The sequence below is a fragment of the Anarrhichthys ocellatus genome, unplaced genomic scaffold (assembly GCF_004355925.1).
Source record: "Anarrhichthys ocellatus isolate YVR2014 unplaced genomic scaffold, GSC_Weel_1.0 scaffold9, whole genome shotgun sequence".
In the NCBI taxonomy this organism is placed as follows: domain Eukaryota; kingdom Metazoa; phylum Chordata; class Actinopteri; order Perciformes; family Anarhichadidae; genus Anarrhichthys; species Anarrhichthys ocellatus.
The window spans coordinates 4,951,155-4,963,604 of NW_022280039.1; the positions used below are offsets into that span (position 1 = coordinate 4,951,155).

General features: G+C 44.3%; 1 protein-coding gene across 1 annotated transcript in view; it reads right to left on the reverse strand.

Annotated features, from left to right (window-relative positions):
• Window positions 1-12,450, reverse strand: part of hmcn2 (hemicentin 2) — a 42,968-nt gene that overhangs the window by 15,024 nt on the left and 15,494 nt on the right. Inside the window, exons 22-43 of the mRNA XM_031849673.1 lie at window positions 12,178-12,337; window positions 9,522-9,649; window positions 9,085-9,336; window positions 7,755-7,838; window positions 5,725-5,916; window positions 5,486-5,616; window positions 5,185-5,329; window positions 4,646-4,772; window positions 4,397-4,554; window positions 3,953-4,231; window positions 3,731-3,873; window positions 3,027-3,177; window positions 2,593-2,808; window positions 2,364-2,477; window positions 2,048-2,235; window positions 1,856-1,952; window positions 1,535-1,696; window positions 1,296-1,409; window positions 907-1,103; window positions 462-543; window positions 248-379; window positions 20-163 (exon numbers count right to left, since the gene is read on the reverse strand). Coding sequence (XP_031705533.1) covers window positions 20-163; window positions 248-379; window positions 462-543; window positions 907-1,103; window positions 1,296-1,409; window positions 1,535-1,696; window positions 1,856-1,952; window positions 2,048-2,235; window positions 2,364-2,477; window positions 2,593-2,808; window positions 3,027-3,177; window positions 3,731-3,873; window positions 3,953-4,231; window positions 4,397-4,554; window positions 4,646-4,772; window positions 5,185-5,329; window positions 5,486-5,616; window positions 5,725-5,916; window positions 7,755-7,838; window positions 9,085-9,336; window positions 9,522-9,649; window positions 12,178-12,337 — 3,396 coding nt within the window. The remainder of the gene's footprint in view (window positions 1-19; window positions 164-247; window positions 380-461; window positions 544-906; window positions 1,104-1,295; window positions 1,410-1,534; window positions 1,697-1,855; window positions 1,953-2,047; window positions 2,236-2,363; window positions 2,478-2,592; window positions 2,809-3,026; window positions 3,178-3,730; window positions 3,874-3,952; window positions 4,232-4,396; window positions 4,555-4,645; window positions 4,773-5,184; window positions 5,330-5,485; window positions 5,617-5,724; window positions 5,917-7,754; window positions 7,839-9,084; window positions 9,337-9,521; window positions 9,650-12,177; window positions 12,338-12,450) is intronic.

Sequence of the window (12,450 nt, forward strand, 5' to 3'; positions counted from 1 at the left end):
TTTTTTTATTTCTCTTTACCCTGCACTGTGAGTGTGTAGTCTTTCTGTGTGTGTCCCTCTCTGTTCTTGGCCACACAGGTGTATGTTCCAGCATGAGACAGAGTGAGGGGCCCCAGCTCCAGCCTATTCCCTCGAACGGACCACTGCCACTGCAGACTGCTCTCTGGACAGCAAACACAATCACTTACACTCGCCGTCACACATGGCACATACTATTCCAATCCCACTATCATTGCCTCCCTCCTACCAATAGGAGTTCCATCCTTGAGCCAGGTGATGCTGGGCACAGGGACCCCTGAGGCCTCACACAGCAAGGCCACATGGGAGCCAAGGGTGTAGTTTAGGGACTCCAGCAGAGGCCCGTCCAGGACAGGTGGAACTGTGGACATATATTTGAAGAATAAAACCACTCCCTTTTGAACGAAGTTGTTTAAAGTGTTAGATAGAAGAGATATTCTCACCATGAATGGTCAGTCTGAATGCCCTGTCCACCTGTCCAGCCACATTGGATACTTTGCATGTGTAGGTGCCACCATCTGCCATCTAGGAACCAAAAAAGAAGGTCAGTGTGGTGACAGAGGGTGCATCTTGAGTACAAGCTATAGGCAAAAAAGTGTCTCCTTCCTGCTATGCTAGCTGGTGCATGCATTCTAAATCTGGTAAACCAACTTAGAATAGACATCATCAGAGAAAGGGCCAGTGCTGCACCACAAATGCAGTCAAGTCTCCAGTTTTCCTAGTCTTTTCAAATCTGTGTATTTTGTGGAATGAATGTGCGTAAGCCTTAAACAGGTAATTATGTTGTGTGGAAAGTCTGAAAATCAGTACTGTCAAAAGCCACTTTGAGTCCTTAAAAGACTTTGTTTGCAGCCTCAAACGTATGACGTAAAAGCATTTTCTCCTGACCTGAACTCCTATGATCTCCAGCTGGTGAGGATCCATCTTCAGCCCGTTCCCTGCGGCCAGTTGCAGCCCATTCTTGTACCATGTGACCTCAGGCTCAGGAACACCATGTGCTTCACATCGCAAGGTGACCGAGGAGCCAACTTGCGGGGTGATCAAGTCTGACTCGACATCTAGACGGGGCTTCAGGGTGGGCAGGACTGAAGCACATAAAGACAGGGCCATGATCTCAGTTTGATTCATTCAGAATCGCTATGATTCACTCCTGAACTATCCTCGGCCACAGCTGGCTTGCGGTAAACAGATTTTTTTTCAGCCAAGACCATGTTTGAGATTTGATCATCTGTATATGTAGCTGAATTGTGCAGATGGGTCACCATATGTATGCTCACTGTAAACACTGAGGAGAATGCTCTTCTGGTCCTGGCCTGCTGAGTTGGTGGCTGTGCATACATATTGCCCAGCATCTTCCAGTCTTGCCCGGGGCAACTGAAGCATCTGGCCGCCTATAATATATAGATACAGTATATTATGATATGAAATGTTCCATCTGGGCCATTATTAGATTCAAACAAAGGAAATGCTCCTGACTTAAGAATTATTTGGGTATCACGGGTGGCCGTGATCTGACCTGGCAGAATGTGGATACCGGTGTTGAAGTGGAGGACCTGCCCATCTCTGGTCCAGGTGATCTCTGGAGGAGGGTACGCTTGGACGTCACAAAGCATTGACACCATGTGGCCCTCAATCACACTAACGTCCTCCTCCTTAACGCCAATTATTCTAGGAGGCACTGAAAGAGATACAACAATGTTTTGTAGACTTAAAAGACGAATCAAAAAAAAGGAAATCCGATAACATATATTATAAATAACCCAAAACACATGTATTGGTCCCCTTGATGGGAAATTGAATATACAGTAGTGGTAAAGCCCTTATGGACTTTTCTTACCTTGGACTGTCAGACTGAAGAGCTTCTCAACTGTTCCAACTTTGTTCTCAGCTACACACAAATAGCCAGCCATGTCTGAAACCTGGACACTTAGGAGCTGAAAGATGGGATTGAAGTGTTATTCCCCAATATAACATGTCACGGTTAGATCTGTTTACAAGCTGGTATTTGTCTCAAAGTCAAATGATTAACCTGGAGCCGAGTCCCATCCTCACTGATTTGGTGCTGTGAGTCTGTGTGCACCGGCTGCCTGCCTCTCAGCCAGGAGATAACTGGAGTCGGTTGTCCAGTCACATCACAATGAAGGACCACAGAGCTGTTGACCACTGCTCCCACTTCCTCCATGAACTCCTCTAATGCCCCCATGATCACAGGAGGGACTGAGGAGGTAAACACAACAGACATCCGTATCAGAAATGATTTTGGATCATTTCCAAATAAACACATTTTATTGCATATTATGTATATGTTTTATTCACAACTACATTATGTGCAAGTGCTTGCTTACCTAAGATTTCCAGTTCAAAGTGCATGCGATCCTCTCCGGCCTCATTAACAGCCTGACATGTAAACTTTCCAGCATCTTCTTTCTGCACTCGGGTGATTTGTAGCACCTGTCCACCTGAAAGGACAAACGTACAACAGCAGACTTATCTATGAATGTGATGCCCCCGTCATAGATAACAACCACACTACTGCTTTTAACTGAGATCACACAGGAAGGAGTTCCCTCTGACCTGGAAGCAGTACCACTCCATCGGCAGAGGTGAGTTTTCGTCCATCCTTGTACCAGCTGAGCTTGGGAGGGGGGATGGCATTACTCTCACAGGACAGGCTGATTGGATGGCCCAGGACCACCTCCCGCTTCTCCACCATGTCCTCATTATCGTCATCCTCGTGTCCGAGACCCCAGGCTGCTTCTCTGTTAGTCACCCGGTGAAAGATCGGAGGAACTAGCAAGACAAGAGCATCTTTGGGTCAGTTCACTTTCTATTTACTGAAGATTTGATTTATTCCAAAACATTTTAATTATACAATAAAAAATCTACACTATACCAAATAATTTACCTTATAAATAGTATGTGAAAAGCAGTTGGCATTTCAATTTGAACTGAACGCCCAATCATGATACTGATTTGGTTATATCATACGCAGATTTTACCCAACACACCCTGAATGGTGACATGAAAGTCTCTCTTGTCCTCTCCTGCTGAGTTGGTGACCACACAGGTGTACTGCCCCTCATGAGACAGCATGGCGTTCTCTATGTGGAGGATGAAGCCACTCTCTTGAAGACCGGCATGGAGGTTTCCAGTCAGCAACTAAAGACAAAGAAAATACATCAACGGATATCGTGTTGTAGTCAGTCTATATCAGATGTGGGTTTGAAAGGCTAGATAACAAGTACTACTAACTCAATAAAACATTTGGCAAGGGATAAAATGTCTGGCTTTTAAAACACAATTTCCCACCTGTATTGTGTTTTACAAAAAAGACATGCAATAAGACAATACGTAGCCCCCTGAGAAAAAAAAGATATTCTTGCAGCTTAACAATATTAAGCTGCACATAAAAATACATGTAGATCAAGGAACAAACACACAGGGCAAAGCAGTTTCATTACAGTATTTTACATGATATTCAAATCCCTGGATTCTTCTTCTACATCTTTGTTATGATGAACTGGCTCACTCACAGCACAAAAACCTGGAGGGTGGAGGTGGCTTGTGCAAGAGGATGTAAATTATGTTGAGGCCGTTGCAATTCTTACTGGTTGCCAGTAGAGGCTGATAGAGATTACAACTTTACTCTCACCTTAGAAGTACGTGTTTGTGGTTTTAAGAGATGCAGAGCTTGTAAGGATGAAACACCAACCTGTCCGTCTTTGAACCAGTTAACCGTGGGCTCTGGAAAACCTTTAGTCAGGCAGGAAAGAGTTAAACTCCCATTGATCCGTACTTTCTCTCCCTGACCACCAAACTTTAAGGATGTAGAGTCGCTTTCTATCTGTGGTGGGACTGATGAAAAAAAACAGGGGTTTCATTAAAAGTTCTGTCTCACCCACTTTAATGTGTAAGTGGCATAGATGTCTCTTACCCAGAACACTCAGAGAATAATGTTTGATGGCGGTGCCGGCCGGATTCGTGGCCCTGCAGGTATAGAGGCCAGCGCTGTCTCCCTGTGCTGAGCCCAGTCGCAGCGCCTGTCCGCCACGGGTGTATGTCGACTGGGGACTGGACACGATGGGCTGGTTGTCCTTCAACCAGGTGATGCTGGGTGTGGGTGAGCCCTCAACATCACAGGGGAGGACTGTGGGGAAACCCAGGACCACCGAAACCTCTGAGGTCTCACTGGGGCCCTTGATGGTGGGGGGAGCTGGGGAGAAAGACAGACAACACTCAATATCCTGATGACTTTTAAAGGACTTTTTTTGCCTTCCTTGTTAGATTTCTTTCTGTGGAGAAAGAAAATAAATGAGAGTACAAGCTGAATTCAGACCAGTGTGGTTGCAAGTGTATGTGTCTTAGATAAAGTAGAGACCTTGCACTGTGAGTCTGAACTGGCGCATCTGAGTTCCTGCGTTGTTACTGGCCAGACACTGGTAGAGCCCCTGGTCCCTCAGTCTTACTGACTTCACCTTCAACACCTGGCCATCTTCCAGAAACTCAACATGGGGGTCTCCGTCACGAGACAGTACCCTGAAGAGAGGAAGGAGTGGTGGATCAAATCAATGCTATGGGTGTGTGGTGCTGAATGTCACATTATTAAACTGTTGAGAGTGATGCTTACTCTCCGTCGCGGCTCCATTCCACTCTGGGTGCTGGTCGACCGCTTACCCGACACTGAAACTCCACCTCCTGGCCCAGTACCACAGTTAAGTCCTGCAGTCGGGATGCTCCTGAGATCACTGGCGGAGCTGTAAGTATGTGCACATACACCAGAAATACACTATTTGGTATTTATGAAATCTGAATGAGATAATGATCACTTCAAATTCAAAATCACTGTTGTGAGGTTAAAACAGATATATTAAAGGAGGGACATAATGAGATCATCTGCATTAACTGTAATGGATAGTCTTTGAAGGTGTTGGTGGAATGACAGCTTTCAGGATGTATGCTACATTAACTGTATTATCAAAAGTCTAATTAAACAGTTCTTTGGGAGCTTTAGACCACTGTTCCAAGAAACTTTAGAAAAAGAGAAAAACATCCCTATTAACTCTGTACTTGATGGAGTAGGTATCCTTACATCGGCCTTTTCCCCCCTCTATTCTTTCACATACTAAATACCAGTGTCAGCCAGTGACAGCTGGTTTATGAGCTCACCTTGCACAACAATGTGATATTCTCTCCGGGCCTCTCCAGCTGAGTTTTGAGCTGTGCAGGCAAATCTGCCTGCATGTTCTGGCTGAACTCTGTAGATTCTCAGCAGCCTGTTCCCATTCTGCAGATACACCCCAGGACTGTCCACCTAGTCGTACAAAAATCAGATTAGTGCATCCTTGATGTCTTTTTGTAATTAGAGCAATGGCCACTTGATGGCATTGTACAGCTAGATATCATATATTAACATGCAGCCCAAGTTTTACATTAACTGAAAGTGGCAATTCAGGGTGAAAGAACTCACTGGATGACCATCTTTAGTCCAGGTGATAGTAGGGGAGGGGATCCCAAAGGCATCGCAGCCCAGAGTGAGAGGCTGCTTCAAGGTGACAGTGAGGTTCAGTGGCTGCCCGTCATCTTGGATCTGTGGGGGAACTACAGAAGTACAAAAGGAAAAAAGGAAGATTTGAGTTTGCACTATATTTGAGTTCAGCTAAAGGTATTTTGTTAGGAGGAAAAAAATGAGGGTAACTCATTTCTCACCATTTACTTTCAGCCTAGTCTTTCTCTCCACAGAGCCTGCCTCATTGGTCGCCACACACTTGAAGTCCCCGCTGTGGCTGGCAGACGCTGTTCTAATTACGAGAGCTCCATCCCTCGCCACAGAAAGCTCTGATTGTTCAGGCTGTATCTCCAGGCCATTCTTGAACCAGCGCAGCTTGGGATGAGGTGTACCTGCATGTGCGGAGACAAGAAAGGGATTATGAGGGAGTATAAACTGAGCTTTATTGATCACATCTGACAGAAAGAAAAGTTACTTCCATCTCTCTGCTTCTCTACAGGGGAACTTAATGGGCAAGCGGCCCAGACTAGAAAAAAAGATGGCTCTACATTTATCTGCTGGACAGCGGGAGAGCAGGGGAGACATTGCCAAAATGGGTCCTTGTAGCCTGCGAGCTTAAGACTTCAAGGTCACATTAAAAAGTAAGGCACAGTATGCTGGAGAGATGTAAGATGCATGGCTTAAAACACTAGCATCAAGATTTATTGCCAGACACAGTCCTGAGCACTAAAAATAGGAGTGGTCGAACAGCAGTTCGAAGGCACTGGTGCGTACACTCAGGAGCCTGAAACAGATGCGTTCTGTGGATTACTGGGTGGGAAAGATGTGATAATGGTCAAATGGAGAAAGGTGGAATGGGGGAAAAGACGGAGAATTTCATACCCAAAGCAACAGGACAAACCAGCAAGTCGCAAAGAAAGATCAGTGCAGCAGAGTGATCCAAATGTCATGGCTCTGTCTATTTACAGAGGTGTTACATATACAAACACCACAGACCCGGAAGCGAAATCAAACACTGCGCCCTTCCTCAATCCAAAAAAATACTAACCAAATGAGACGCAGCACCAGCAAAAGGTGATGTTATCGTCCGTTGCCTCTCTGAACACATGTTTACAGTTAAGGAGCTCTAAGCAAATTCATTATCTCATTGCTGGGAGGAAATGCCTGCAGATGTTCTGTTTTAGATGTCAACAGATCTCATTAGTAGACTTTGAATTTACTTGCTGTGGCTGACGAAGTCATAGATTATCTCTTCCATGTGTTTCTCAAATAATTACATCTATCAAATGTGATGTGCTTGTTGGTGAATTAATAATATCCTTCTGGCAGAGACTGCACTTTATCTCCCTCATACAGATGGATCTCAAGAGAACAATGAGGTGATCCTAGTTTCCTGCTTGTGGCTGCCTCTCTAGGATGTCTAGAGCATCAAGCATTTCCGTGTGAGCCCTCTGTGGCCAGGTACAGTCTGCCTGGCTGCCGGTATGACTTGGATGGAATCAGGGCTAGTGTAGCTTTATCCTCCTGTTCCTGTGCTTCAAGGTGCGCCTCAGACATATCTGTCCTTCATCTGCAAGCAGCAGCCTGTAATTAGGATTCCTCTCCCAGTAGGCTCCAATGCAGAGGAAAACAGATGTTGCTCACTGAGGCAACATGCAGGCTGATGTCCCAGCTGTTGCTCTACATTGGACACGGCCCTCACCTCCTCTCACCATGCTGGTAACCATGACACAGCTACACACAATACAATACCTGTTTGCATGGGCTGTCAGAGCATTAAGTATCCATCAGTGCACCCGCAGATATTCCCAGACACTCACTGTGTTTTGATAAAATAGGGAGCTTTCTACATCCCTCCAGGATGCTACCTTGTTTCAGACAGACACAGAGGTTTTAAAATATAGAGAGAACAGTGTACATCTGGGTGCTGCGATAAAAAGAGGATACGCCTTTTAAGATGGCAAAGATCTTTTTTTCTGGTTTGGCAAATAAAAGTCTACATTCACAGTGAAACAATCCTTTGATGGTGCACAAATACGCATATCTGTCCTACATTTAAAGTGGAAATTTCTCTTGTGTCATAAAAACAAACCCACAACCCACATAGTTTTTAGGCTCTAAAAACTTCATTCACACACTGTAAATTGTGTCTCTTCGAAACTCCAGACCTTCGATTGCCCTTTTCTTTTCGGTCTGTCTGAGCCTAACTCAACTGTGAATCATTTCGTACCTTTAGCAGGGCAAGGGATGATGACCTTGCTGTTCGCTACTTTCTCCATTATGGCATCTCCGGGTTCTGCAAAGGATGGGGCCTCTGTGAGGACAGAAAAACATGTTATGTGCTTGTTCAAATGCAAGGGCAGTTGATAGAGGGACCCTTAAATCCCAAAGTGAAATCAATTTTAAACAGATTAATGATGGAGATTTCAGTTTAGGTAAATGAGTAAGTGAGAAGCCTTAAGAGCATCTGAGGGACTGATGTGGGTGTTAGATTTGAGAATTTGTACTCTCTGGCCAATCATCAAGTGACAAAGAGAATTAATAAAACTAACAACAACATAGGATGATACAGCTTTAAAGGCTCCAAGTGGAATAGAAAATATATGTAACTTATATACTAGCTCTGCCATGGTTAGTACATACACATGAACTTGGCATTTCAGGGTTTTGATATCCGGAAAGCATCAAAGGCAGGCTGAAGATCATTAGGAGCCTGGGTTGGGGTGGAACCAGGGGCCTATACATCTATCATTTGCTTAGAAGTGGATGTTGAAGAAATGATTAGAAAGAATAATGTTGTCTATGTATTAAGTAAATAGTAATGGATCAAGAACAGACCTCTGTGGCACCCCATAAGTGATGGCACAAGTTCATAGAGGTTTAAAGGACTGCTTCAGGGGTGAGGATACTCTGTCAGAACGTGCTTGTCAGATGGTTGAATAGCTTTGAACAACCTTTTCCCAGACACCTTATCGAAGCCGGATTAGATGGGTGGGGCTGTGTGAATGCGACAATGTGGCATCCACACCTACTCCACAATATGAATGGCCAGCTGTGCGGAGGTGGGAACGAAGCCAGGGTCTGAATTTATTTCTCTAGCTGTCTTCTTTTCATTCTACTACTGCAACAAAATCTGTCACTATTTATGTGAATAGCCGAGTGCAACACTATGATTGTCTTCATGTACGCCCCCGCTATGAAGGTCAGCTTTTAACTCCTTGCCTTTGAGTGTAGCCATTCAGAACAATTATAAACACTTTCAATTTTTGATGTGGTAGGACAATTTGCCGAATGAAACATTTATTTTCTAGTACAAATGACACCTTATCCTCATGCAGCATGTAGCTACTGTGCCTCATGAGAATGTACCTCTAGATAGACAGGGGAGAGCCTAAAACTGGGACACTGTCAGTATATATAAATCTTCATATTACTAATGCTAGGAAATGGTTTAAATAGGTTTTACATAATTCACAATATGCTGGTTATACTGCAGAGTTGTGTTAATTATTCTCAAAATGAACAAAACGGGTTTTAAGAGCTGAACCGCAGATATTCACCAAGAATTTCCAGCTTGATCTCCAAGGTCTCCTGTCCAGCGCTGTTCCTGGCCACGCACTGGTAAGTGCCCTGGTCAGTCAGGCTGACCTGCTGGATCCTGAGGGGCGTAGTGTTCTTGACCCCAACAGGACGTCCATTGTGAAACCAACTGACCTCAGGGCTTGGCTGTCCTTGGACCACACATGGCAGAGTCACTCTTTGGCCAATCAGGGCCTTCAGGAGGGAAGGTGCTGGCTGAATTCTAGGCTTAGCTGAGTACAAAAACAAACATCCTAAATGCATGTCTTATCACATCTCTTAAACACCTCTATTTACAAATCTCACATTTTTTGTTAGAGGAGGCGTATTCTAATTGGAATCTATCAACTTGACAGCATTTTGAAAACATAACTTTTAAAGTTTCTAAGAACTTTCTAATGAAGCCGCATAGAGTTACCTTGAATGTGTAAATTGTAGCTGAGGGACACGTTGCCTGCTGGGTTTCCCGCAGTGCAGGTGTACAGTTTACTATCAATCAGGCGCACATCAGTGATCCTCAGAGAGCCTGAAGACAGGACAGTGAACCTGGAGAGTGGTTAGGGGTCAAGGGCAGAGGGATGGAGAAAACGCAACACTTTATGAGTCACTGAAGAACTACAGCCACTGTGTTTTGGGAGATAAGCGTTCCTGTTTTGAAGTGATATTTTCCTCTAGTGTTCCATTTACATTGTTGAGAATGAATACTATGAATGAATCTATACGAGCAGATAAATATGTATAAAGGCTGGCCAGTGTTTATAGTATTGGTAAGCCTTGATAGTCTGTGAGCATTTTAAGTTTCATGTTGCAGTTTTGCTTCTGTTACTATTTTTAGTAGGAGATGAGTTGATGAAAACAGTTCCTGTAAAAACAAATTCAGACAGTGAATTCCCAGTACAGCGACAGCCAGAAGCACATTGATAAAGTGCTTCATTAGTATGTAGATTAATTAGATAATATGTTCACATTTTGAGCAATTTGTGAAAAGAATGGAGCATAACGCTACATTATCCCTTGTATTGTGTTTTCTTTACTTTAAATGCAATTTTAAGTTAAGTTCAAAATACAAAACAAAGCATGAGAAATAGTGACAGCAATAGAGACTTGAAATACATTTGGAGGCTGTTGATGGCGTCTTTGCATTTGTGTTGTTTGTCTGAAAGATATATGGATCTAGTGATGGATTAAAGCTCTGAACAAGAAAGCACTTTGTGGAGTCTGGACCTTAGCCAGGGCCTCGTACTCTCCCTCGTGAGTTCTTACGAGTTGTTATCACAGTTACCATTGTCCAGGGTAATTACAGTGTGAAAGGGTAACCAAAGTTTGAACTGGTGATGTCAAAATAGAAAAGGTCATAGGCTCAAAAAAAATCAATGCACAGAAATGTGCACAGCAGCTATTGTGTGTTTTTCACCAAGGGGTCAGAAAATACAGATGATTTGAAAATCAAAAGGTCGTCTTGATGGTGGAGTCACATGGAAGGTTACACAGATCTCCGTTATCTTGAGAACATCCATGAGGAAAGCAAAATGTATGCCAAACCATCCATTCCAGTTATAGATGTTTGTCACAGACAAACAAGTAGACAGATGGAGACGAACACATGTACTGCCACCCACTCCAACAACATGATTTGTAGCAAAAACACGAGCGCATGTAGGTTAAAAGTACTTAAATGTAGGTCAGCAACTTTAAAGGGGCGTGTGGCAACATGAATAGCACCAGAAGCCATCCAGCTGTATAAATGCTTAATATGCTCAGATGTAAACAAACTTCTGTGATTTATCCTAGATAAGTGTGTCTGCTAAGCAACTGAATTTTAACAATAACATGTTTGTGTAAGTGGGAATGAGCTTGAAGCACAAAGAGCTCTCTATTTCAGCTGCACATATGGTGTAATGTCGCTCCCCCACCTCCTCCAACAGCCTTAGGAGAGGCAGCAACATCTAACATTGGAACCAAATGTGGTCAATCGGAGCTGCTCAGACTGCAGCGCAGCAATGCAAGAGTGAAGGCTGACACAAGGTCAAGCACACAAGACACAAACAACCCCTGCCGCCCATCCATCACACCCCACATTGGTGTCAAGTCATCTGTGTACACAGTCTGACACAAAGACTAACTGGGATAAATTGGCCTCATCAGGATTACGTGTAGAGGGAATAAACCCAGAGGGTTGATTAGCTTTGTGTCTTGACCTACCCTCCATCTTTTTGCTAGTGCAAGCCTATTACATAGCTATAGCTGAAATCTTACTGCCCACTGATTTCAGTTATTTCAACAATCAGCACCCCTGGTCATTTCCTCTGACCCCACAGAGTGTAGCTGGAGGGAATAAATCTCCCTCCTTCACAGAGTGCTTGTTTCTGCAGGTCCTGCATATGCAAAGCCAGGGCTTATGTGGGGGCTGTTCACAGAGATGTGTTATTCTCATCAGACAGGACTAGTAAAGAGTCAGCATGTTGTTTTACTGCTGAAGCACCCCAGGGAATCTGAACATCAGGCAGACAGGGCTTGTATCTCTTCCTCTGTCAGTTCATTTTCCTCCCCTCTTCCTGGCATCCCCCCACTCCACTCCACCCCCACCCCTTTCCTTCTTCCTGGCCCCACACAAGTCATACTGCATCTGAGTCACCGCAGCTTTCAGCCCACTCCGTCATTCTTCTATCCACCCCAAAACCTTTCGGTCTGGTGTCTAGCCCAGAGAGTCTGTCTGTCATCTGTCCCCAGTCTGTCTGCACCCAGAGTGAATGACCACACATGAAAGCCGGGAATCAGCGAACCATGTTAGACCAGATGTTCCTCCTCAGTTTATTCAACCAGTGAAGCCCGCACACATCTCCCTCTGGCAGACTGTTGCTGTCTCTGCCTAGCTGCCCTTCAAAAATCATCACCAAATTAACTCCAAACATTAGCAGCAGCTTTGAATGGCAGCTAGCTTCAGTCAGTGACCCTTGTAAAAGCTGAGTCAGATGTTAGCTAAGTCAGATGTAAGGCATGGTGAGAAATGTTGTTACAAGATGTTTAACTATTTTACTCCATCATTTCCAGAATGAGGTAAGACTTCCTCTTACCCAGCTGTGACGGGGGGGATTGGATGTCCATTTCTGCTCCATGTGACAAGTGGAGAGGGACTGCCTTGGACTTCACATGGGAGAACAACCTCTGTGCCCACCTCTGCAGCCATCTTCACTGTGTTGTCATGGCCACTCACGCCCACTATTTTAGGCATGGCTGGAAAACAGGGAAAGAAGTTGTAAGAATACCATGTATATACCTTCCCTGAACAGGAAGATTTATCATACAGTCCAACATCATACAGTCTGTGTAGACAGATGTCAGCCTCT